Source organism: Podarcis raffonei, chromosome 2 (genome assembly GCF_027172205.1).
Source record: "Podarcis raffonei isolate rPodRaf1 chromosome 2, rPodRaf1.pri, whole genome shotgun sequence".
NCBI classification, from domain to species: domain Eukaryota; kingdom Metazoa; phylum Chordata; class Lepidosauria; order Squamata; family Lacertidae; genus Podarcis; species Podarcis raffonei.
Window position 1 is genome coordinate 95,266,339 of NC_070603.1, and position 22,437 is coordinate 95,288,775.

Here is a 22,437-nt window from a genome sequence, read left to right on the forward strand (position 1 = left end):
CTTGAAGACTTCTGGCTCACCTGAGGTTCCTGGCTGTTCCCGGACAAGGTCTGCGTGCAAGGCCTTGGCCTTCTCGCAAATGACGGCCTCAGTCACTGTGTCCCCTGCACGCTGCTTCTCTTCTAACCAGATGAGCAGCAACTTCTCGACCTCCTCCAGAACAGCTGGGCGGTTCTTCATGATCCTGGTGACTCCCTTGGCTGCATCCGTCGAAAGGATCTTCTCCCTCATCTTCAGGATGGTCCCGATGGTCGATGGATTCCTGCCGTACTCCCTGGCGAGGTCTGTCACACGCATTCCACCGTCGTGCTTCCGGATGATCTCCTTCTTCATTTCCAGCGTCACCTTCTCCTTCTTCCTCTCGCCGGCCTCTGCAGCAGCAGTCTTCTTGGGTCCCATGGCAGCACAGCTCCTTCGTAAACTCAGAAAAAGAAAAAAAAAATCAGTGCTTCACTTCCAAAAAATTCAAAAGCACCCAGCCACCCACCACACAGAAAATCAAACACAGAACCAAGTCCTAGAATTCCAATCACCCCAACCCAAAATCCAAAAATCCCCCAAAAAGTTTTAAAAGTCTAACTTACGAAATGGCTGCAAATCACCAAAGTCTTCAAAATCCTCAAATGGCTGCAAAATAAGTTTTGGAAAAGCTTTAAAAATCACCAAAGTCTTCAAAAACCTCAACTGTTCCCCTAGCCAGCCACCCACCACACAGAAATTGCAAACCCCTTCCCAACTGTTGCAAACCCCTCCCCAACTGTTCCCCCAGCCCCTCCCCAACTGTTGCAAACTCCTCCCCAACTGTTCCCCCAGCCCCTCCCCAACTGTTGCAAACCCCTCCCCAACTGTTCCCCCAGCCACCCACCACACAGAAATTCAAATCCAGAAATTTTTTTTAAAAAACCAACATGGCCCAATGGTCACAGAAAATCAGAAAAATGAAGAAAAAAACCACACAAGCTCCCAGATTCCTGCAAACCCCTCCCCAACTGTTCCCCCAGCCACCCACCACACAGAAATTCAAATCTAGAATTTTTTTTAAAAAAACCACATGGCCCAATGGTCACAGAAAATCATAAAAATGCAGAAAAAAACCACACAAGCTCCCAGATTCCTGCAAACCTCTCCCCAACTGTTCCCCCAGCCACCCACCACACAGAAATTCAAATCTAGAATTTTTTTTTAAAAAAACCACATGGCCCAATGGTCACAGAAAATCATAAAAATGCAGAAAAAAACCACACAAGCTCCCAGATTCTTGCAAACCTCTCACCAACACCAAGTCCTTGAATTCCAAACACCCCAACCCAAAATCCAAAAAACCCCAAAAAAGTTTTAAAAGTTTAACTTACCAAATGGATGCAAAAGAAGTTTTGGAAAAGCTTCAAAAAGCACCAAAGTCCTCAAAAACCTCAAAAAAGGCTACCACACCGCGTGCTATTGTTGCTCCTCGAAGTTCAAGTCGCAACTGCACCTCTTCAAGCAATGCACGCTGGGTATTAACGGTTTTACAAAAAAGGAAACAAACTTGCAAGACGTTTTCGTCTTGCGAAGCAAGCCCATAGGGAAATTCATCTAGCGAAGCACATCGAAAAATGAAAAACTCTTTCGTCTAGTGAGTTTTTCGTCTTATGAGGCATTCGTCTTGCGGGGCACCACTGTAATATCACCCAAGATATGTAATATCAAGCATTGGGATTGCCCTATGTGGTCTCTGGATTTGGGGGAATCCTCTATAGGTAATGGGATCACTTGATCTTCACCAGAGGATAGTCTGTTCCCTCGCCGTCCTGACATAATCAAGTTATCACACGTTATTTTATTAATTTGAAAAACTGCAATAATGTGGGGAAGTATGATATAGAAACTATTGCTCACATTATCTAGCTGAATGATCACTACTCTTACTTGGCAAATAAGGACATTCAGAGGAAATATATATGTACTGTATTTGAAAATGATCAATGTGCCGTTAGTAGCCTTTCCAGAAGCACAGCCAATATTCTGTTTTGTTCAAGAGCGGGCCTACCGATCCAATTTTGTTTGTATCATATAGATGCCTGGGGCAGTTTATAATGGCACCAAAGTATTCTAAATAATATCTGTTGGGAGGAACAAACATATTGGAAATAGGTAACTGATACAGTCATAGGACTGGAAAGTAGTCCCTGATTTAGTAGTTAGAATACCAAGTTAGAATAAATGATTCTTAATCTTTCTGAAATGATAACCAAACCTTATTAAAAAATCCCCCCCAAAAAATCCAGTACAATATTTTTTTTAAGGGCTATATTCTATTACTATTTCTTTTCTTCCTTTTTCTTTACTGTTCAGCTTAATTGAGGTTCCCTGTGTACTGCAGAGTTTCCTGCTGGGATAGGATCAGCCACAGGCAGCTCAGCAACTTCTACCTGCGAAGGCTGCTTTCTAGTAAGCAATACTGTTGCACAGATGAAGTGCAAAGATCTAATGAGACCTCCAAGGAGCCAAAGTGCCTGGCATTCTCTTTCTTTCTTTGTCCTTTCTCTGTTTCTTCTGGCACAAACATTGTTTTGCCTAGCATGCAATTAGCATTGGCCCTTCATCATATACTGCATGCAGTATGTCTCAAAACCAGCCTGTTTTTCGTAAGCGACTGATGATATTTCTGTATTTAATTTAGCAGGATACAACACTTGCATATTAGCACTGTTTACAGATATGCATTTACTGTAACACATTTATCTTATTTTCTTATTATATTTGCCTCCAGGGTTCAAAGGTTGGTGCAGTTTTAGGGCTAGGCCAAAAGATGGGGTGCTTTTCACAACAATTTTGACAAGTGAGGAAAAGCACTCTCCCCCACTTTTTAAGAAATCCACAGGATTTTGCAGCAAGTTGGATGAAGGTGCAGAGAGCAATTGATGATCTAATTAGCTGGTTCATCCAGCAGAAAGCATTGCCTTCATTATCATTGACTTCTTTCCCCTCATTGATGTTGTATACACAATTAGATTTGTATACACAAATCTAATTGGTTAATTGTGATGTTATCATTTCACAAGTGATCCCTGATTCTCTGGAATCACTCTAGGAAAGAGAATTAAGCCATAAGCAGATATAAATGTTGCCGTAACCACCAAACAGAGAGCCAAAGTGGAAGCGAATAGCAGCCAGATAGGATTGATATAGAATTAACTTACAACTATTAATTTACAAGGCATTGTCAACTTTTCTCATAATGGGTTTACGCAAAGAAAACATTGCTGTTCTAGTTAAAGTGAACTTGGACAACAAGAGAACACTTTTATAAGGTCCATTTCCCAAAAGATCTGTTAATTGTATGATGCCATCACAGATTATGTGCTTTAAAAGCACAGAAAAGCAGCACTACTTTTCAATATGTATTTCCATTTACTTTGCAGATTTGGTCGTGTTAATGACCCCCTTGTTGCTTCTTCCACCTTCTGGGAAATGAAATTGTTAGCGAGGCAATGGAGGAATTTGTTGGACCTTGCAATCTTGGCAGAGTTTGAGTTCCAGCAGATATGGGGGTAGCTGAAGCCTCCCAGGACTGCTATATATCTCTCTGAATGTTTGGTAATCTGCTCTAGGAAAAACATAATCAAAATCTTCTGTCTCTCTTGGAGGTCTATAGCAGACACCCACAATAAAGTCACTTCCTTCTCCTTTCCTTCTCCTGCAGTTTTTACCCTTAATCTGCCTTCCATGCTCCAGGTCATGGATCTCTTTTATAGGAGGAAATTGCAAAAGATAAGTAGAAGATGGAATTTCAGTCGGTGTATATTGCATGACAAATTTCAAACTTTTTGGCTCCGGTAGGTGTTTGGCCTGTTGTTCAGATAGTGTTTGGCTAGATTTGGATCTTTTTGCCTGGTCTTCTCTTTCTGTTAGTTTCTTGTAGTTTATCACCTGGTTCCTCCTACTTGTTGGTTCTTGCAATTTTGTTGTTTGTATAAACTAAAGAACACTATTGGTTCTTTTTTGTTGTTTGTATATAAACAAAATAGGCCAACTTCAGTGCCTCTTTTGAGGTGGGTGACGCATGTTTTTAGTAAATACATAAAAGCTTATTCAAAGTCTAAAATTGGTATGCCAAATCCCTTATGGTGGCAATTATGGAAAAGTATTTTTTAATTAAAATACTTGTACGCTTTTCCATCTTAAACAAGATCCTTCATATCCTTTCCATCTTAAACAAGATCTTCCAAGACAGTTAACACAACACTACAGGACTGAACCCAAGGAACACACAGTACTTATTTGCCCAATAAAGTGGCTTGCAACTAGTTCCTCCATAGACCCAAAATATGTATAAAGGCACAGTCCTCAAACCACAGGCCTTATTTGCAAATCTTGCTGTCTTGTTTCTGAGCATTCATGGAATACTATCATGATGTGCTTTCATCATGATAACTCACAACTTTGGGTGGTATTCAACTGTGTTTTACTTAGAGTATACCCTTGAAATAAATGGGACTCATCCATGCTCATTAATATCAGTGCACCTACTTTGAGTAAAATTTGATTGAATCCCACCCCGTACTTTTTTTAAAAAATGAAAGCCACAGACATCTAAAAATCTAATAATCATTTTGAAGTTCAACAATAATATGTAGTGGAGGGCTATGAGTGTAATGAAACAACTTGGTATTTATGGTAAAGGAGAGTGAAGCAACATAAACTTTACAAACTTTTTGCACTGCAGTTAGTTTTGTTCTAAAATACCAAACAACAACAACAACCAAAAAGTAAAAAATTATCACTGGGGTGACTGGAAAATGTAACAACATTTAAATTTCTGCTATATATGGAATGATAGGCATATTATGGTTTTATAAACTCTTGGGCAAAAGCAAGCATATTAATGTTCAAGGAAGTCACCAGTAATTTTGAGGAAGAGTTCATTTAGTGGCTGAAATGAAAGGGAAATAAAAATGAAATGATGCTGCAGATGTCTTGGAAATATATGTGTAAATGGGAGAGCTTGTGGATCGTTTTAGCATGTAATCATAAAACAAGTCATGAACGTCTCTATAAACAGAAAATAGTATAGATGATTAAAATCAAGCCATTATGTGAGTACAAATTAATTTAGCAGAAACAGTTATTTAAACAGTAAAAGAGTCTCAAGTAGCTGGGATTCTCAAGATAAGAAAAGGCATTTTTGTGTCTTGGTGATTAGCAGGATGGTGCAGAAATACCTGTTGTTGTGAGTGAAATGAAACAATTTTACCAAGATAGTGTAATTGGTAATTACATGAGCATGATTTCACTGGTAATTGTGGATTTTGACTTTCAGCGTGGAATCAGTAATTTGGGTTTCATAATCCAGACTTAATTATGACAATAACCTTTTAGAGATGAAGACAAAGCAAGTCTGTCAGAGGCTTCACAGTGAAGATAATTCCATTTCAGATTGCACCTCTAATTAAGAGAAAGGCTGAAAATATGTCCCTGTAGTGCTTCCAACTCAGCTGTAGGGTTTTCCCTATGCTTCAGGCAAATTGTTGTTGTTTTTAATAATATCTAGTCTGTTGTATTTTTAGACTTCCTTTAAAAATAAAAAAGCAAGGGAGAAGTGCCTGTGATTTTTGCAAGAGCCATCCACCCAAAATTCTGCATACTTGGCTTCTCTTTGAAACAGGAGGAATTGTAGCTCAGTAGGAGTGCATGCAAAAAGTCCCAGGTTGAACAGGTAGCATCTCTTAGTAGAACTTTGGGAGACTCCTGCCTGAAACCCCTGGAGAGCCGCTGCCAATCAGCTGTATCAAGCTACATGGACCAATCGCCTGACTTGTTATAGGGCAGCTTCCTTTGCTCCTAAAGAAGTTTGTTGTCACAAGAGAACAAGGAGCGGAAAGTGGGGGCTTATGGGTCCAGATCTCTGTGTCTTCAGCCTTGCAAACAAGCCCACAAAACTTCAAAACGTTAACAGCACATCCTGCCCACAAATACATTGATTAGATATTGGTGACAATTATTACCATACCCTTCCAAACTAGTGGACATTTGCAAGACTTGTGTGCTTTGTATTTTTATATTATTGCCTTCGTTCATCTCAGAGAAATTTGGCATATTGTGAGTTATCATTGGCCTTTTGGGACCTGGCCCCATCTGTGAAATGTGAACTTTTGTTTTTTTACTGTGTCCATTTTTAATCTTTTTTTGGGGGGAGTATGCAAAGAAGGTCATTGACTCTTGTATTTTTGATATTTTTTGGTGAATGTGCAGTTTAAGAACATAGTAGAAGACCTGGTAAAGATAAAGGTAAAGGGACCCCTGACCATTAGGTCCAGTCATGACCGACTCTGGGGTTGCGGCGCTCAGCTCGCTTTATTGGCCGAGTGAGCCGGCGTACAGCTTCCAGGTCATGTGGCCAGCATGACTAAGCTGCTTCTGGCGAACCAGAGCAGCACACGGAAACGCCGTTTACCTTCCCGCCGGAGCGGTACCTATTTATCTACTTGCACTTTGATGTGCTTTTGAACTGCTAGGTTGGCAGGAGCAGGGACCGAGCAATGGGAGCTCACCCCGTCGTGGGGATTCGAACCACTGACCTTCTGATCTGCAAGTCCTAGGCTCTGTGGTTTAACCCACAGCGCCACCCAGAAGACCTGTTAAGTTAGACCAAATGCCTGTCCTGTAAAGCATCATATTTCCCATGATGGCCAGCCTGATGCCTATAGGATTCTCACAGGAAGGACATGGATATAATAGCCTTCTTCAGCCGTATTATCCACGAATTTGTCTACCCCCCTTATAAAATCATCGCCTCATCTTGTAAAGACTCACATTATAAACTGTATGAATAAGTACTTCCTCTTGTCTATCAAGAGTCTTCTACCACTTGGCTTCATTGTTTCTCACATTAAAAGAGAGGCAGAATAAATTCTCTCTTTCTCTATTTTCTCCACATCGCGCATACATTCTATTATATCCTTCACTGATGGGTTGCTCCAATCCTTTGTTAATGCTGGTGGTTGTTTTCTGAACTCGCCCCCCCCCCCCCCCGTTCAATAGGACTTCTGAGTAGACATGGTTAGGGATTGCACTTTAAATGTGTATACTCCCCCCCCCCTGTTAACTTTAAAATGGGCTGCATTATCCATTGTGTTAAAAGCTCCTGGCTCCTTTAAAATAGTTATCTAAACAATGGCCATGTCTAAAATATATATGTCAGAGTGCAGATGTCATCTAGCTATTGAAAATACCAATTTCAAAAGAAATTGCAATGCTGTCTGCTCAAACAGGCATTAGGAGAGAAGGAAGATGGATTAGGAAAGAGGATGGGAGCACAAGAGAGATTTGTCCAAGCATATTGAACTCTGGGTCTCTATGGGCAAAAGTACCCAGAAGTAACATGTCTACCACTACTACTATTTGTAAAAAGAAAGAAAAAATGAAAGGAAAAAAGACAGATAATGTTCTCCCTCAAGGACAGTGCCAGACTAATAGCTGGACAATAATGTTATAGGATAAATCCCATGGAGGATTGAAGAGGTTTTGTCTTGACAGTTCTGTAATAACATGTCTGGACAAAACAGAAACCTTCAACAGTGAAGAGTTCCTGTGGATTCCAGGCTGCATCAATAAGACTAAACAAATTTACAGAGTGGTGGTGGTTTTGGCCTGGGGCGTTTCCATAGCATAGTTGTAGAATTGGAAGGGAACATGTGGGTCATCTAGTCCACCCCCCTGCAATCAGGAATATTTTGCCCAACTTGGAGCTCACCCACACCCCTGAGATTAAGAGTCTCATGCTCTACCAACTGAGCTACGTGTTTAAATGCATTTGCTTTTATTTTTAGAGTGACACTTGAATTAGCCTGTCCCGTACCAAGAGCATGATAGGGTGGTGGTCGTCCAGTTTGGGGCGTTCTAGGTGAAAACAGATGATTTAGTCCAGACTCTTTTCAAACTAGGTTTGGGCTTGGGTTTGGCAATGAAACAGCCTTGGTTGCCCTCATGAATGACATATTTCTGGACAAAGACGGAGAAGCGTGTCTCTGCAGTTTTGATACCATTGGCCATGGTATCGTACTGGGCTATCTCTGTGGATTGTGGGCAGTGTGGGCAGAGGATGAATTTGTTTTGAATGGATTTTTACACAGAATCTGTCAGTTTTGAATCAGTCAAGCTTTGCCTGCATCAGGCCATCTGTTGCACTGAGTGCCTCCTTATGTCCGAACCACTCATGCGTTGTGTTTCTATGTGTGCATCGTAATTCCTTATATGCAATCGATATGCAAGATGATGCGCAAAAATAAGTATCTACGTATGTATCTATTTCTGTGCTGCTTATTTAACAGTGTATATGCATATAATATTACATGTATAATATGTTAGAATTGTTTGTATTTTTTAATGGAACCCATAAAAAAACCCCTCACTTCTTGTCCACATCAAGAGATTAAGACAGGGGAGGTTTGCATTGTGATTTGCAGAAAGATCTGTTTCTAGGCGGACGAAGGCATAAAGATATTGTGGGTTTGCCGAGTTGGTTAAAGAACATACCAGTGATGGGTTCTGCTCAACTCCACACTACCCATACAATGGCATCCATCTAGGTTCTGTTTTAACTCCTTTGCTTTCTAACATCTCTTTCAGGCTAAGGAACCTTTTCAGCCACCTTCTCTTCTGTGTGATCTTCCAAGGACCACATGCCAGTGGTGGGTGGGGCCAGAAGCAAAAGTGGGTGGAACAATGAGTGCATACTTTAGCTTTGTAGACTACACACACTCACGTACCCTACTCTGTCCTCCATCCAGAAAGAGGCGTAATCAGAGTTCAAGGACATACCTCAACCAGACTATCATACTTGAGGTTAGGTTCGTGACATGGGGAGATTTCTGGTTGCCAGCAGGGTTTGAGGTTCCTCTCTGCTGATCTCAGTGAAGCTTTTGAGTGAGTTCACTTGAGGGTTTGTAGAACCATCAATATGCTGATGACACTGAGCTCTATTCTCTTCATTATCTGAGTCAGGTGAGGCTATGCGAGTGCTGAATCAGTGTTTGGACTTGGCAATGGACTGCTTGAAGATTGATAAATCGATGGGATGGAGGCATTATCTATCTATTGGTAGATAGTTTTCATGTCCAGGAAACTGGTGTTCAGCCTGTTCTAGACAGTGTTGCACCAGACAGATCAGGTAAACGGCATTGTGTGCTGCTCTGGTTCGCCAGAAGCAGCTTAGTCATGCTGGCCACATGACCTGGAAGCTGTCTGCGGACAAACGCCGGCTCCCTCGGCCTATAGAGTGAGATGAGCGCGCAAACCCCAGAGTCGGTCACAACTGGACCTAATGGTCAGGGTTCCCTTTACCTTTACTTTTATGTACGTATTAATGACTTTTGTAAGCTGCTATCAGCTAGCATTCAGGACATTAGTCTTAGAAATAAATATATAAAATAATTTCAGGTTTTTGGGTGAGACTGTGCATTTCAAAGCATCTGAAGGAGTTCAGATATTGGTTAAAGATTGCAACCCATGTAAATTTTAGGAAATGTCCTAGTATATATTGTGTAATTGCTGTACAATTTGATGTTGGGATAAATGCTTGGGGAGAATCCCAAGACATTTATTTTCTACATTTTAAAAGCTGGTAATCTGCTTTATAGAATATATGAAATATATTTCACTTTGAAAAGTTCAGAGACCTCAAACAGTATCATTGAATAGTCTGAGGCAAACACCTATATTTTCACAAGCTGAATAATCATGCCAGAATATAATTGGAAACATAATTTTTCATTACTTTCGTAATATAATCTCTTCGTGCACTTGTGACCTCTGTGTCATGGTGATAATACTCCTGTTTCTTCAACGAGTAATTGAATAATGATGAAATTTTTGTTCCCCTCTAAGGTATTATAGAGCAGACTCAGTTATACAAATGGAACAGCAATACAAGCTTTGCCTTTTTTTAAAAAAACCCCCGCAAAAGTACTGTACCTGACTGAGTGTAAATGGCAAGATTATTAATACTCCAACTCAAATTCACATTGTGGCTCTTTTTCTAAGATAAGATGCAAGAATTCTGCAACAGGGGAGTGCTGCCTTAAAGCTTTAGCAAATCTCCACATGCACCCCTTTTAAACCCCGACATTTGAGTACAATTAAAACTAACAATGCTCTCTGCATTTTCCCTGGATATGGCTTTCCCCTTTGTTTAATGACTTTCACTGAGAAGTTTATATGACTGTTGAGATTTCCAGTGCACGAAAGCATCAGTTTGTAGTGGATTAAAAGATGTGAAAGGCAGTGAGAACTGTTGGGACTTAACAGTCCACAAATTTATTTCTCTTCAGCCCACAGACATCCAATACATACATACATACATACATACATACATACATACATATTTAAAATCTCATATTGGTATTTTTTTAATGCAACGAAAGTCATGGAAGTGTCAAATATATTAGGCACATTAGCCAGTTCTTACTGAACACTGCAATTTGGCCAACACAACTGGTTTTTAACATAGTTGTTTCTTTGAATAAACCTAATAATTTAAACTAGCCTCAGGTATGAAATATAAAGGAAATGGCATATTTCCAGCCCTGTACTGTAGCCAGGCATTAAGGTTCATGGAGATTTGTTGGGCTAACATGGCAACATTAGTTTTTGGGTTGTTTTTTTTAAAGAAAACCTGTTTTGATCTCCAAATGAAGATAATTCTTATAATGCTGAGCTGCATAAGTACCAGGAGGAAGACTTGTTTCCTGGCTGCCTTTCATATGATCTTTATTGTATATCCATGATTGTGTCACGGATAAATGAATAAATAAATGATAAATTCACAGGCAGAATTTAGTAATACCATTGATTGTTCATGCTGGTGGAGAAATAGGAAAGATGCTTTCATCTGTTAGGGGCTGGATGGAGCGAGCGAAGGTGAGGTACATTTCAAAATGTCTGAGGAGAGGAAAGAAGAAGCAAATCAAGCAAATGAAAATCCACAAATACATATGAACACTGAGGAAATCTACCATGTGCCTATGGGTGAAAGAGCTGTGGCTATTATCTGTGAAGGAGCTGTAGTTGTAAAGCATGTGATTTCTCTGTGGAGCTCGGTCTAAGGTTTAAGAAAGCTTGAGTAGGTCTGTTGATGGGATTACTGTGTGCACTTTAAAATTCTGGTATTTGTTTGACTGAACCATTGCTGTGCTTGAGAGTATTGCTTTACAGCAATTATTCATTTATTTATTTCTCTAAATTTGAGAATGAATTTGCATACACATGTAGATTATTTTCCTTTTGTAGTCAGAGATGCTGTCCAGGTCACTGGAATTCCAGTGCAGATATAGTAATTAACAGAATATTATGTTAGGATCATAGGAAATAACCTTATTCTAAGTTAGAGCCATTGATCCATCTAGCTCAGTTATTGCCTACATTGACTTGCAGAGGCTTTCCAGTCTTTCAGGCAGGGGGCCTTCCCAGACCAACCTGGAGATTCCAGGGATTGAACCTGATACCTTCTGCATGCACCTTTGGGTCTTGTTTGAACTCCTTCTGGGTCCATTGGAACTGCCTGGAATAACCTCTATGTCTACCATTTCCCCATTTCCCACATTTAAGATGAGACTCTTTTCAGGTGGTCCTTTGACACTGGCAAGATAAAGTAGATTTTGGAACACACCAACTCTGCTCATTGAAACCACAGCAAGAACAGCACTCCCAGAGAAATAAGATTACTTGATTGCTAGCTGGCACAGTGTGTAATTCTCTAATTCTAAGTATAGTTTTTTTACCGAGCCTGAATTGAAGAGTGAATAATTTTTTATGGCCATGAGGGAGCATCAATCTTCCTTCCATTAAAAAGTTCATGTGACAGGTAACTTGCTTTTCATGTGGTGAATCCTATAATTAAATTATTTGTGTATTCATGTTGTTTTAACAGATTAAAGGTTCTGTGTGGAAGACTTAAGTGTACTGTTCATTGGAGGCTGGACAAGAACGTCTAACTTTTGGCAGCTGAAGATGTTGTTACTATGGAAACAGATGTTCCTGCTTTCCTTTGTTGGCTGCCTTGGAGGTGAGGATATATGTTTATCTATAATTTCTAAATTAGAGCTGCAACTGAATCATTCCTTTCAAAATAAAATGTTGCAACAGTAAAGCTAAACTTTTCAGTCCATTAAGAATAAGTGCATTATAAATTTGGAACATTAATGGAGTATAAAAACAACTTCATTTTCCTGTGTTGGTTATTACATGCAGCTTGCAAACACAGACATTCAAAAGAAGGAGGGCCATTCCCTAAAAGTCACAAAGAAAAATATGTGGTGGTGATAAACCTAGATGCGTGCATTAAAATGAACACCGATATACTGAATAAATAAGAATGTATATTTAAAATATGACATCCAATGCAAATAAGCAGACAAATCAGCATAAATACCCAAGTGGTACAGCAGCAACAAAATTGTTTGAAAGTTTGGCAAAGGCTTTCACCATTACAAAATGATTTCTGCACAGCTCAGTGGTGGCTCAATCTATCCATTTTGAGAATTCTTAACCATGAGCAAAACCGGAGTATCCTTCACTGATGGTATGATGTTTCTAAAAAGCATATGGAATAAGGAGCTGGGTGGAATTTAGTGCACTCAGGGTGCAGGGTCTAGAAGCAATAATCCACTCAAGGAGCAACTTTATTTTCGTTTTGGAGCAGTAAGAGTAGTGTGGCATAGAGCAGGGATCCTGTCATTGAGCAGCACTCCAGTTGGCTGATGTTCCAGTCCTGCCCAGTTGCCAGGTCCACTAGCACAGGCCAATCTGATGAGCCCCATAGGCAACCTGGGGTGCTGTGGCCCAGCAGCAACCCTATTCAGCTGAGCTTTTGTGTAGACATCAGCTTGCCAAGATCCATGAAGGAGACCCACCCAAAGGGAAGCAGGGTGCACCCCCCTGCTCACCCCTATCATATTACATACATAACATTCTCAAGTTTCCTAATTTAATCAGCACATAAACCAATACATACAGCAATGCATATCACTGTGTAAAAAAGTTGTGTATCTATAGTATAAAACTATTCTGCAGAAATACAGTGCCACGTGGAGTTTGACTTTATCACATGTATTAACCATATCGTTGCATATAATTTTGCATATTGTTTGCTTTTTTTGTTTGGGGGGGAGTGAAATCAACTAAGAAAATGGCTCAGATATAAGCCAGTGCTCAATGTAAGAAGTGGACTGAAGTAAGCAAAGGTTGATCAGGTTGAAACCACCAAATACCACGTATAAATGCAATTAAAACAGATTCCTCCTCTGTTGCTAGTAAGGAACCACTGAATTTCATTAAGAAGGTCTTAGAAAGCTGTCTCCAGATGATTTGTTTAACATTGCATGAGGTCTTCAACAAATAACAAAGGTATAAAAACGAAACCATACAGAGCTGTTGCAAACACTGCCTTGTGCACTAAACTACTGTGCATCGTACAGTGAAGGCAGATGAAATACACCTTCACAGACTTCACAAGCTGAACTCAAGTTATGAAAGGCCACATATATACACTTCATTCATATGAGGACAACAATCCTGCGATCACTAAAAATAGATGGAGATGATGTACCGTGCTTATAAAAAGCAGCTCAATTCCAACAGTTCATATAATCATAGAATTGTAGAGTTGGAAGAGACCCCAAGAGCCATCTAGTCCAACCCCCTGCAATGTCCACAACAACCCCTGGTTTGGCTCGAACCACCACCCTTCTGGTTAACAGCAAGATGCACCAAGCCATTGTGTCACTGGGGGCTCTGAGCTCGGTTTGAACTCATGCTGCAGTGCCTCAGTGTCCACATCCATCAAGTCATGCGACTTGAGGTTTTCAATAGCAAACACTTTGTCAACATGAAGTTGGCAATATCTAAATACAAGGAGGACAGTAGAGCACATGCTTTGCTTGTGAAGGGTTCCAGGTTCGCTCCTTGACATCTCCTGGTAGAACTGGGAAAGACAGCTGCCTAAAACCCTGGAGAGTCACTGCCAGTTGGTGTGAACAGTACTGAGCTAGGTGAACCAATGGTCTGATTTGGGATGGCATATTCCATCCCTATGGGTGGTTCTCCAACATTGTGTGAGCAGACTTTTCACTCACCTTTCACCCCCAGTTTGATAGAGAGTTGCTCGCAACACTTGCACCCTTACTGATGCCATTCAGGTTCCCTGCTGTGCCTGACTTTACGGCATTGTTATACTTGCCTTTGAGAGGCGTTGGAATTCCTGATTTTGTCTGCGGCTTCCTTCACTGAATGAGCAAAATGAAGGGAAGGGCTATAGTTGTTGCAAGTAGTTACGCCTGGGAGCTTCAGCAAGCCTAAGTGCTTCTCTGTAACGACAAGGGCAAAATGAGACTTTACTCATACACTTCCACATATTGTTTAGCCACCAATTTGCTCTGTCTGTTTGTTCTAATTGTTCTCATAACAGTTCTTGCCCCTAAAGGATTTTGAAGGCTATGAGTGAGATTATAAACATCTTGAAAGTGCAAAGGGTAAAAGAAAAGACAACGTTTCTCAATTTTCAATAAGTGGGGAAGCCCCTTGAGATGTAGGAAGGAGGGAACTGCTTGGAAAGCTGCGAGAGAGATCCTGATACAGCTCTGAGCTTTTATATCAGAAAGACATTCTAGCTGTGCTGGAAGTTTGACTGTATGGTGCATTTCATGGTGTCTGTTTCATCATGTTTGAATGTAAGCTTTTTTTGCAGGTTTTTTTTTTAAAAATGACAGTTAGGTTTAAGCTATTGGCTCTACTTGTGAACATGTATTGCACATATTTTCTGGCTAATGTTTTCCCCATCTCGAATAAGAATAGTTTCAAGGAGAGAAAAAGATACTTGTTCTATTCTAAAACATTAAAAGGCTGCTGCAAACAGAAAATCATTAATGGGATCTGGGCCAAAATTTTAGAAATTATAAAATGCGAAACTGCAGCTGAGTGAAAGAGTACTAAGAAATGGAAGTGGAAGAAGAGTGGAAAAAATTTAAAGTATATCTTCAAAAACATTGTAAAATTAAGGATTGTTAGAAAGATGTTGGAAAAAGAAAATTATATGGCTTTGGTAGAAATGATATAAAGGATTAAGTAAAAATGAATTAACGAAAGAGTGAACGTAAAACTACAATATATTAAATCAAATTATTAAGATAAAAACAAGGTTGGAAGGATTTGCTGAAATAACAATTTGAATTAGAATACAAAAATGGGAGGTGTGAGGAGGTCAAGGAAAAAAGTAAAGGAAGAAAGTTATGTAAAGGTTTTTTTTCTTCTCTTTTAAAAAATGATTGTACTTTTTCTGTCTTTTTTACCTTTTTTCTTTTTCTCTTTGTAATCTTCAAAATTCTGAATAAATATTATCTAAAAAAAAAAGAGTACTAAGATTGCACACATAATGGCTTGACTGTTAAATCTGTGTTGAAGACTGTACCTACTTGGTTTAAGGTGTGGAGCAAGGCATTAGAAAGAAATTCTGAAAACTTGAATTCCGCCTCTGAAAACTTGAAGCTTGGTTTAACTGTCTTGCTTGTTGTCAGGCACCTGTGTTGTAGGAGCAGCCTTTCAGATGGTGAGGGTAGCAAATGCTGTGTCTCTCCCCACCCCAAAGCAGGGGGGTTCAATCCTGCTAGGTGCAGGAGTTTGATTTGACCATCCATTCCAAATAGGACTCCTGCAGGATTGTGCCATCTGAACACCAGCGATCTTTAATCTAATTGCATAGTTAATCTCATAATCTATTTGTATATTTCCTCAAATTCATTCTTCCTTCAAATTGTGTGTGTATGTATATCTATGTGCATGTGATACGAAGTTTGCTTCACAATCTAGTTGGTATATCAATATTAATTATTGATATTGACATGAATTAAAACAGAATTATAAGATATCTCTATTGAAAGTAAGCACTATAATTCATTGTAAGGAGGAATAGTCAAATTTCCTGCACACTATGCAGTCTAAATAGATTTTTAAAGAAAGTTTATGATTGAAGCATGCATTCGTATGTTTAGGCCACATTTTACTATTGGATATTAATCTTGTTTTTCATTAGGCACTGTTCCGTATGTAAATACAAGCAGTATATGTTCATGTCTCTCCAGTAATAAATCACATTTTGGTTTAGCCACAATACTCAAGTTATTTATAGTACAGTGAATGAATTTTTGTAACTGAGAGCAAAGTTCTGTTTTGTCCAAGGCGATTCTTCTGGGTATGAACATATAAAGTAATATGAATTAATTGCCCTTTGACCATCCTGTTGATACCACTTGTATGTTTGTCAAAGAAGAATAAATGGGCATATTTTTGCACCTTTCAAAGAATACTTCTTAGTAAAGCACATAATAGATCGTGAGTAGATAACCAAGGGATTAATAGTTTTTAAAAATCAGTTAAGACAAAAGGTAAGGGCATTATTTTGTATATGCAGCTCTGGATTGCTAATGCTTTCATACACCAGGCAATTGATAGATGTTTTCTCTTGGTTTTAAAATCTTGATCGTTCTCCTAGGGAGTGTAAGAAGTTTTCTGCAGCTCCCAATATTTGCTTTTCCCTTCCCTGCCCATTTTGTGGATTTGACGTAAGAGGGAAATTGGAGAGAAATAATACACGTGTGATAGTGACACATCATCTGTCTTACCCAGCTTCCCTGCCAAATCCTCAAGATACCTGGGAGTGTTTGAAGAGCAACTATGGCTCATAGTGGAGGCAGTTTCTAATACGCAAACTGATGTACATGTGCACATTTTATCAATGTAAGGAATGATTCAGAACCCTGATTTTATGTTGCAGGACAGTTGAACCCTGCTTTCATCATTTCTGTGGACCTTTCTAGGATATTAATGGATACCTCTTGTTATAAAGTATACCTCTTGTTATAATTGCCCCACACTGTGCCATGAGAAACCTGCAATTAAGAGGATGTGCTGCTCCAGTTTCCAATAGGACTTTTCACTATATTTTTTTAAACTACCTCATTCATTTAAGGTACTGCTTTAAGTTTGCTGCTTTCTAAATAAACATTGCAAAAGTGCCTAATCTCAAGGCCTCTTTTGGTGAGCTGCATTTGCTTACAGAAGACGATTCTTTCTAATACTGAACCTAGGCTGGATCAAAGAAGTGTTTCAGTTAAACACGTTGCAAACTTTGTATGAGAAATCGGGTTGGCAAAAACAGAACTCCACTGCACCATCTGGTGTCACAGTGTTATAATGCATATATAATACATATAAAGCGTTTTTCTTTGCCAATGTAGCTGAGTCCTTATAGACATGGACCAAATACTAGACTAGTTTTCCTCAAGTCTGGTTTTCCCATTGTACTTAGCCGTTGTAACATTGCTGTATGAATCCTTTGGTGTGATTCATTATTTGCTATTCACCATAAATAATTTCTATCCTATATTTCTATATTTAAAAGTAGGAAAGGCAGAAAACTATGCTACAGTCTCAGATTGAATTAAGGTGTGAATACAGCCACCTGATCTGGTTCTTGGGAGTCAGTGCACACTACCATAATGGGGGAGCAGGGAGCACACACACACACAGGCAACGTGGTGTTCCCAGCTGCTCCAAGAATGAGTAAATGTAAAGGCAGTCTGCTTGTAGAAAATTGGTTAAGGATAAAAAATATGATGATAACTTGTCCAGTAAACACACCTACCTGGGAGAGATAGATCAGGTGAATTCAAACACACAAAAAACAGAGCCCCCTAATTCCTCTACAGCCCTAATGTGGACCATTGCTTTCCAGAGCAGTCTCACATCAACTTGCTTCAGAATGGCAGGACCAGGATTGGGCTCGCTATTATCCAAGGAGAACTTTATGAATTCAGAGTTTGCTTGGTTTTTGGGGGGGGGGGGTTAAAAACTGTTTTCCAGTGTTTTTAGTACTGGGGTGAAACCGACGAGTTCTGCTCTTGGCTCTCCAAACACATACATAATTTTATTTGTAGACTACCTTTCCTTAGTTAAAGCCATGCTCAAGATGGCTAACAACATGTAAAAAATTGCTAATTAGGATATGAAATGATACTTGTTTTTTGTTTTGTTTCTGTTATTGTTTGTTTATGTATGTGTCGTTGTTATGTTTTGTTTGTGTGGCTATAAAAACTGTTTAATAAAAATATTTTTAAAAAAAAAACATGTAAAAAATTGCTAAATTACAAACAAAACGAAATTTGTAAGAAACAATGAATAAAATTTTAAAAGTATGCAAAGTTACCACACAACTCATAAGGAGATCTAAAATAAAGATACAAAATATTAATCTAAAGAACAATTACACCCCTAAACAGCCCAAATGTCTGTTTAGCAGCCTCCACTTTTGTAGCTGGAGTCAGTCAGGGCCTCAGCCACCCAGGCCAGGTGAGAAAAAGCCTATAAGGCAGGGTCACAGCTAAGGTGGTCTCTGCCCATCCTATTCTGCCGAGTTGTTTATCTATTGTAGGGCTTTATGCCTCCAAATAAAATATGCAATAAATTGTGCCTTTTTGAGGTCATATTTAAAGAAGCTTATTTGAGCTCTTGTTTTTGTTGTCATGGGATAATTACAATTCTCAGGATTAAGAATAAGCTGCAAAGGCAATTTATTCTAGCTGTATTATATCGGGATTCTGAATTCACTGGGATAGAAATAGCTTTGCAGAACTGTTGTTCTTCTAATATGCCAACTCAACTTTAGAGATGATGGTATAATGAATCAAAATGCGTAAGAATGGCTTAGTGGCAATTACATAATGTAATAGCAGATCTTATGTAATTCACCATTAACAGAAAGACATACATGTTTGGGAGTTTAAGAGCAAAATGTATAACTTGTGAGGAAGAGAGCAGCTGGGGGATCTTCAGCAGTAGGATTAGATCACTAGCTTGAAATTCATAAATGTACTGTGAGCTAAAATGTTCAGTTTTCTTAACTCACCTGCTTCAAAGTTACATTAAACAGTTAAATGTTTAAGTAACTTGCACAGTAAAAGTAGAATATATTTCCAGTGTTCTGGTCCCTTCAGGACTCAAGTTCATTTCCCTGCCCTTTTGGGAATCAAGCTTCCCCTTCAGAGATGCATCACAAATTAGACTATATAAATTGCTACTGGAGTCTATAATGAAAATGTTTTATGAGGTCTTCATAAATAAGGTTTTATTATCTATTGAGAGCAGTGAAGTCCCTTCCAGTATTCATATAACACTGTACTAGTCATAGCTGGTAATACAAGCCTATTAATCAGATTAGCCTTGGTATGAAATGCATAATTTACAGTGACTAATATAATGCCAAGAAAATGAGCCACAAGCATTTGAGGTACAAGAGATTTAATTTGAATAATATTGTCTCTTGCAGATGGTAATTTTAATTAATACTTTTTACAAATTATGCATTGATAAAAACATTTTAGGTTATTAATTCATTGTCAGTTTCAATAATAAAATATGGCTTGTAGAAAACTTTGTGAGTAGTGGTGGTGGAAATGAGGCAGATAAAATCAAAACTCCTAAAACAAATGAAGACTGCAATCCTGTTACACATTTATCAGGGACTAAGCCCCATTGGACTTTATTTTAAGTAAACATGCAAACAATTGTTCTGTCAGATTGTGCTCCAAAAGTAGCATGAAGGATTAAACAACTAACATTTTCAGCTTCAGTTTTACCCAGACAGGTGATGACCATTTTAGGCACATCTAACTGACCCGCAATCACCGATGCTCAGGTCTTTTTGGACCTGGAGGAAGGAAGAATCAGAAAGTGTAGTGGGGCGGGGCGTGCTTATGCGTGCTCCACCAATGTGGGGGAGGGGGCGGAAACGGAACCCCTGTGCAAAATGGTCACCACCTGTACTGAAGAACAGTTCCAATGCTATTTTCTGTATGCTTACATGATGTTAGGCCAGTATGTGTTATAGAGTATTCGGATTACCGTATTTTTCGTCCTATAGGACGCACCGTCCCATAGGACGCACCTAGTTTTTTTTTGGGGGGGGGGATAAAGAAAAAAAATATATTCCCCCCCCCGCCAGCCGCGGGAACTCCCGCAGGGCTCCCTAGGCTGCGGGTATCTGCCCGAAGCGTGGGGCGCTCTGCTTCACCACGCCCTGCGCTCCGGGCAAGCAGGCTGCTATCCACAGCCTAGGGAGCCCTGCGGAAACTCCCGCGGGCTCCCCAGGCATACAGATAGCTTCCTGAAGCCTGGAGAGAGAGAGGGGTCGGTGCGCACAGACCCCTCTCGCTCTCCAAGCTTCAGAGAAAGCCTGCATTTGCCCCATAGGAAGCACACACATTTCCCCTTCATTTTTGGAGGGGAAAAAGTGCGTCCTATAGGGCGAAAAATATGGTACATGTTTGCTATGAAAATTTTTTGAAATAAACTATCATTTGCTATCTAATCCAGATCTGATTGCAGTAGATAATATAGGATAGTCAAAATTTGGAATGTACAAAATTGGCTACTTTCTAATAGCAGCTAGACTGACCACCAGACACTTTTGGAAATGGATAAAGTCACGGTGGAAATCTGGCATGACAAAGTCTGGATTTTAGCTATGTCAGAAGAGCTAATGCAAAGCATGTGTTTGCACAAAGGGAGATTCTTCTTCTTCATCATCATCATTGTTATTAAATATAAAATATATTTGAGTCTATTAAATATATAAATGAGAGAACATACGCCCCAAGTACACCAACAACATATGGAAGTTTATGGAACTCTTCTAAGCACAAAAAGCCTCTATGTCAAATATCACTGACCAGTAACTTGGGGGGCTTCGTGCCTGTGGACAGACAGAATAATCAGGCTGAACAGCAACCTTTGTTTTATATCTTATGTAGTTTGTTTACTTTTATTACTTTCTGGGGATTTCTCTCACATGTTTGTTGTTTATGATTTGTAGCCTTGTCTTTTACAAGATTAAATAAAAATTAATTAAAACAAACAATTGATCATGAATCACTGGCATGTATTCCTTAACAGTGAGCAAAACTGCTCTGCCTCTAGGTTAGCCCAGCTCAGAAAGAAATAGTCCCCGCTTGGTCTGTTGCTTTGCACACATGTGCCAGCTAGCCTAAATTGCTTAATTTGTGAAGGACCAATCTAATCAAAACTAATCACAATCTAATCAAAATTAATCAACGATCCATTGACTTCATGGGAAATCCTCAAAGCCCATTGAAATCAAATGATAGATGCAAATATTGCTCCTCATTTCAGCAGCATTTCCTCCTCACCTTACTTCAAGGTTGGGTGAAAGGGAGTGGGTAGAAACAGCCACAGTTGTTTATCTCACAGTGAAGAAGTGCATCCAGTGAGCCATAGCTGAGTCTCAGCAGAAGGGGAGCAAAAGAAAAATATTACCGCTGACTGGCAAAGATTCTTAATACAGTCATACCTCAGAAGTCGAGCGCCTTGCGACTCGAACGTTTTGGCTCCCAAACGCCACAAACCCAGAAGTTAGTGTTCCAGTTTGCAAACGTTCTTTGGAACCTGGACGTCCAATGCGGATTCCGTGGCTTCCAATTGGCTGCAGGAGCTTCCTGCAACCAATCAGAAGCCACGCCTTCTTTTCCAATTTTTTTGGAAGTTGAACGGACTTCTGGAACGGATTTTGTTCGACTTCCAAGGTACGACTGTACATAGTGCTATGGAATATATTATTTTTAAAAAAACAACAACAGTTTTCTCAGAATGGTGGGTTGTTGTGTGATGAGATGGTGTGCTTTAAAATGGATACATAAGCATCCCACAGCCAATAAACTGAAATAATAAGCAATGCTTTTCCAAGTTCTGTCTGACCTTTTGTGATGTGATCAGCTCAATTCTGGGGAAATGGGAGATGTTGCTGGTCTTCGCTTATAAACCTTGACCTCCTTTATGTTCCAACAGATGGACTTATTTGAAATTAGCTTTGCTGATGGTTTATTTTCTGTCTTGAATTGCTTTCGGTTTGTCATTTAGATCTTAATAGGAAGGATAAAGGAGATCCCTTGACTTGAGAATTTGGATGAGTTTTTGACGCTTGCTTATTTTGTTTTAAATGCAACCTTGAATACTGACTTCGTGGTAAAGGTGAGAAAGCACCGCCACTTCAGTCTGCAAGGCTGCAACACTCAGAAGTGGATAATGGGTTCTACAGCACCAGTAAATCAAATGTTTCACTGACTTTCACTGGTTCACCTGATTGTGTGTCACTGCTAATGTCAAGCTTCGGCTCTAACGAAAGGTAAAACTATATAGAATTAATAGGGTTCATGGGCACCACCCACTGCTTTACAACAGCTGTTTGAGTTAGTATAAAATGTGTGGTTCTAATAGTTAACATGTCTTACACTCTTTGTGATCATATTTTTGCTGGGGTTTTTTTGACCACCTGTGTATGGGGTGGGGTGATCATAAATTCCATGGAAAAGAGAGAAATGTGCGTGTACACACAGC

At 39.5% G+C, this 22,437-nt stretch overlaps 1 protein-coding gene across 2 annotated transcripts in view; it reads left to right on the forward strand.

Moving 5' to 3' along the window:
- Positions 1 to 11,887: 11,887 nt before the first annotated feature.
- CNTN3 (contactin 3) overlaps positions 11,888 to 22,437 on the forward strand; it is a 122,757-nt gene continuing 112,207 nt past the window's right edge. For both annotated transcript variants that reach the window (XM_053378171.1, XM_053378172.1), the window contains exon 1: positions 11,888 to 12,043. In XM_053378171.1, coding sequence (XP_053234146.1) covers positions 11,989 to 12,043 — 55 coding nt within the window. In that variant the 5' untranslated portion in view covers positions 11,888 to 11,988. The remainder of the gene's footprint in view (positions 12,044 to 22,437) is intronic.